The sequence below is a fragment of the Cervus canadensis genome, chromosome 17, assembly GCF_019320065.1.
Source record: "Cervus canadensis isolate Bull #8, Minnesota chromosome 17, ASM1932006v1, whole genome shotgun sequence".
Taxonomy (NCBI): Eukaryota; Metazoa; Chordata; class Mammalia; order Artiodactyla; family Cervidae; genus Cervus; species Cervus canadensis.
The window spans coordinates 57,899,029-57,903,422 of NC_057402.1; the positions used below are offsets into that span (position 1 = coordinate 57,899,029).

The 4,394-nt window shown below is 44.5% G+C and overlaps 1 protein-coding gene across 1 annotated transcript; it reads left to right on the forward strand.

Moving 5' to 3' along the window:
• The first annotated feature begins 1,391 nt into the window (after positions 1–1,391).
• Positions 1,392–4,018, forward strand: MKRN3 (makorin ring finger protein 3). Its single transcript, XM_043490245.1, is given in 2 exon segments — positions 1,392–2,883; positions 2,886–4,018. Coding segments are annotated over 2 exon segments (1,497 nt in total). The 5' UTR covers positions 1,392–1,502; the 3' UTR covers positions 3,002–4,018.
• Positions 4,019–4,394: the final 376 nt, after the last annotated feature.

Here is a 4,394-nt window from a genome sequence, read left to right on the forward strand (position 1 = left end):
TGAGCCTGCTTCACTTCAGGTTCAAGAATCTTTTCAAAGGATTTTGATTAATTCCCCCTACTTCATATTTGTTTTACTTTAATTAATTTATCATGTTTATAGTTTACTTCAATCTAATTTCTGTACTATATTCATATTTTCTCAAATTTTAAAATAAAAATTTGGACCATAAAATTTCCTCTGAGAAACTTGTTTTAGCAAACAAAATCCAATACTATGTAAAATGAGAATCATACCACAAATGGTTTATTCTTGGGGAAGAAAAAAAGGCAAGTTAAACATTGAAAAACCTATCAGTGTAAATAATTACAATAAAATAAAAAAGAGGAAAAATAACATAATCATCTCTTTAAAAGCACAGAAACCTACATGACAAAATTCAGTTTACATCAACACTTTATATTTTAAACTACTTTGTTTACTAATCCAATAAAATGCATCTGGAAAATGACAGCCCAGATGAAATTAAAAATCACCACATGGGCAGAAGGGTAGAGGATTTACCATGAAAGGCTGGCCCAGCACAATACCGTACAAAATGGGGTGTAATAAAGAAACAGAAACAAAGAGCCACTGTGAATTAAATCAGAAAGAAGAAGAAAAAAAAAAAAAAGAAAGAAAAGCCAGGGTCACAACGGGGACAGAGCCTTATTAAGCCAGCATCATGACCAGCAAGGTCTGAGGCTTCTGCACAAAGGGAGGGAAAGGCTGAAAACCACAACAACCTAACAAAGCTGAAAGCCACTAAAGCAGCCTCAGACCAGAGGTCGGCTCATGCCTCACTGGCGAAAAGCCTTTCCAACCTAAGCCTGTAAGAATTTCCAGAAAACAAAGAGCAGAAGAAATGAGCTTTTGTCAACACAACTAAATGAATAAAGCTTCCAGAAGCAACAGTTAAGGTACTCGGAATGAAAAATAATTAAAACAAAAACAGATCCATATAGACATAAAATGAAGTGAACAAAGCATTTATAAAATTCACGTGTGATATGGTTCAGAAACAAGATGAATTTTACACAGTGGGAAATTTTAAAAAGCATGAGGATTACGATGTTTTCAATAGACATGTATGAAAAACCAATGAAACCAATGCGTCCGAAGAAACACTGAAAGGGATCGCATTAAAACCTCAAAGGGCCGTGATTTCTTCCCTCAGAGGAGCCGCGGGAGGCCGAGGGGCTGCACGCAGCAGAGCAGAGGCGGCGCGGCTGACAGCGCTGCCGGATGTGAACAAAAGAGGATGCCGGTCACAATTCCAGCCGGACCGATCGTGCACCGACCCAGTGGAGGACTGACGTCGTTCGCACAGGAAGTGTCCACCGCGCCTGCTCAGAGAAGGAAGTAGGAACACAGACACAGGAAGCAGGGACTGGGGGAGAGGGAAACAGATGCACAGCTCCACGGGAAGAGTCCCGGAGCTGGCTGGTGGCCTCCGGGCCTCAAGCCTGAAAGGAAGACACACCGGGGAAGTTCCGGTACCGTTCTGGGGAGTAAAAGCTGCCATGGAAGAGCCTGCAGCTCCCAAAGAACCCCACGAGGCAGCTGGGGCCTCTAGGGGTACCGAGGCAGCAGGGGAGGGCACCCCACGGCCCACCCTCCCGGTGCGCCCTGTCTCCCGGTGGTCCTCGGCTCCAGGCCCAACCCCGTTCCGCCCGTCACGTCTGAGGCCTGCCCAAGCCTCATGGGGAGGGGCCGGGCCCAGCTGGCTGCAGAGCCGGAGCACTGGCAGCTGGACAAAGCAAGTCGTCTGCAGGTATTATCTGCATGGGCTGTGCAAGGAGGGGGAGAACTGCCGATACTCCCACGACCTCTCGGGCCGGCAGGTGGCCGGGGAGGGCCCTGGCTCGCAGCCCCAGGCCTCTGCAGACAGCGGCCCTAGCACGGCTGCGCACATGGAGCCCCTGCCTCAGCAAGTGGCGGAAGCCCCACCTGCTGCTTCCTCACGCTCCTTGCCTGTGATTGGCTCAGCTGCTGAAAGGGGTTTGTTTGAAGCCAAGACAGATAATGCAGGCCTTGAAGCTGCCGGAGGAGCAGGTGTGGAAGGCTGGGAGAATGCCGTTGAATTTGTTCCCGGGCAACCCTACCGGGGCCGCATGGTCCCTTCTGTCTCCGAGGCTCCTCTGCAGAGCTCGGTGACTGAGAGTGGGCAGATTGTCTTGGGCATGGGGAGGCAACTTTGCCGCGATGCTATCGCGGGGCAGTGCTTTCGTGGGCAGGACTGTGTTTATCTCCATGGAGATATATGTGATATGTGTGGGCTGCCGGTCTTGCACCCCTTGGATGGTGCCCAGAGGGCAGACCATGTAAAGGCCTGCATTGAAGCACACGAAAAGAATATGGAGCTCTCGTTTGCCGTGCAGCGCAGTGCGGACAAAGTGTGTGGCATCTGCATGGAGGTTGTCTATGAGAAAGCCAACCGGAATGATTGCCGCTTTGGCATCCTCTCCAGCTGCAATCACACCTACTGTCTTAAGTGTATCCGCAGGTGGAGAAGTGCCAGACAATTTGGGAGCAGGGTTATCAAGTCCTGCCCTCAGTGCAGGGTCATGTCCACCTTTGTCATTCCCAGTGAGTACTGGGTGGAGGAGGAAGAAGAGAAGCAGAAACTTATTCAACAGTACTTGGAGGCTTTGAGTCGCAAGACCTGCAGGTATTTTGCTCGAGGCAGGGTCTGCCCATTTGGAGAGAACTGTTTTTACAAACATGTGTATCCTGAGGGCCAGGGCGAGGAGCCTCAGCGGCAGGGTGCTGAGGCGTCTGGTACTTGCCATTGGGAACCTTTGGAGCCTCTGCAGGTGGGAGAGGGCAACATGCCCTTTAAAAGCAGTAGAAAAGAGCTTGTCATGCTTTGGCTGGCCAATCTGTTGTGTAAGTGTTTTCACCAGGAGCTTATGTGCTCCCCTTCACAGAGGTCTGGTGGGACTTGCTTCATTGTGAGCTGGAAGAATATTGCACCTTGAATCTGTGGCATTCTGCTGTGGCATGTTGTCTGGTGTGCTGAGGCTCTGTCATCTGCTCTTGTCTGTGTTTTGTTTATGGACACATCTGTCACTTCTAGGGGCTGCTGAAACCATTTGTATAGAAACATCCATCTGTTTTCTTGACCATTCCCATTCCTGCCCCCCCCCCCCAGGATTATGGCGTTTCACTGTGTTAAAAAGTAACAAAACATCCTTAAAGTTATTGTTTGGTGAAATTAATATGACTGTCAGTTTATGGTTTATTTTGTCATCTGTTTTTAACAGGATTGACTCAGTTCTAGTCTAGTGTTTACAGAATTTCCACACTCATTTTGAAGCCCCTCAAGAATAAATGTGACAGGGTGAAGGGAGAAGTCTAAACTGAACCAGGAGCTTTTTGCTGCTTCAGTCTTAAGAAATGGACCCTCGTGGGGCTTTATGGTGCAGCTTCAGCATCTCTGTTGTTTACTCGTCTGTTCCCTCCCCCATTCCTCTTAAAGTACACTCTTAACTTGTGGTTTACCTTGTGGTTTTACGTTTTACTTGACCAGAACCAGGTGCATATGTTCACATGTGTTTATCCTGTTTAACTTGATGTGAAATCATTTATATTTGGAAGTAATATACATGCATATTAATGTGTATGAAAGTTATGTGTTTGCAAATATACATTTAAGGTGTATACTATAATATTTATTTAATAAAATAAACAGCTGGAAGCTGAAGGTGAAAGGTTGGTAGGATTGCTGTTGTGTGAGTGTGAGGTATGTAAATTGTTTTTCTGTCCCTTTCACAGGCTTCAGTGATTAGCACCTAATGAAAAACAGCTATTTCAGTGGCTCTATCTAAATGTAGCAGACACAGATCTTAAAGAATTTACAGAAAAAAAAAGAATTTACAGAATATGACACTGGTAATTACTGTGATGCCATTAATATCTCACTGCTATGTGAGTTCCCATGTAGTTTAGCCACTGTATCATTATTATTTGAAACAACAGAGTCTTGGACTCAGATACACAGTTCTTTGTGTTTAGTATTTTGTGTCATCCATAGACATACCAGAGAAGGGGCTTTTAACAGAAGTTTTTGGCATAAAAGTGATAAGATTATAAAAAGTAAAGTAGAATAATAAACATTTTCAATAAGTCATAATACAATAATGGAAAGACAATAAATGAAATATAGAAAGTAGTGAAAACTAAATAAATTGTAAGTTGGAAAGTTAATAATGCCAATACAATACAATACATAATTATATTAAGTGGAAATATTTTAAAATCTGGAGCTTAGCAGACATAATTAAAATGAAAATGAAACTATATACTGTTTAACTATATACTACATACAATAGAAGAATACAGAAACATTATAAGGATGAAAAACTAATCAGAGGTGTTACAACTTTTGAGCAGAGTTTGTTATTAAGGATTAA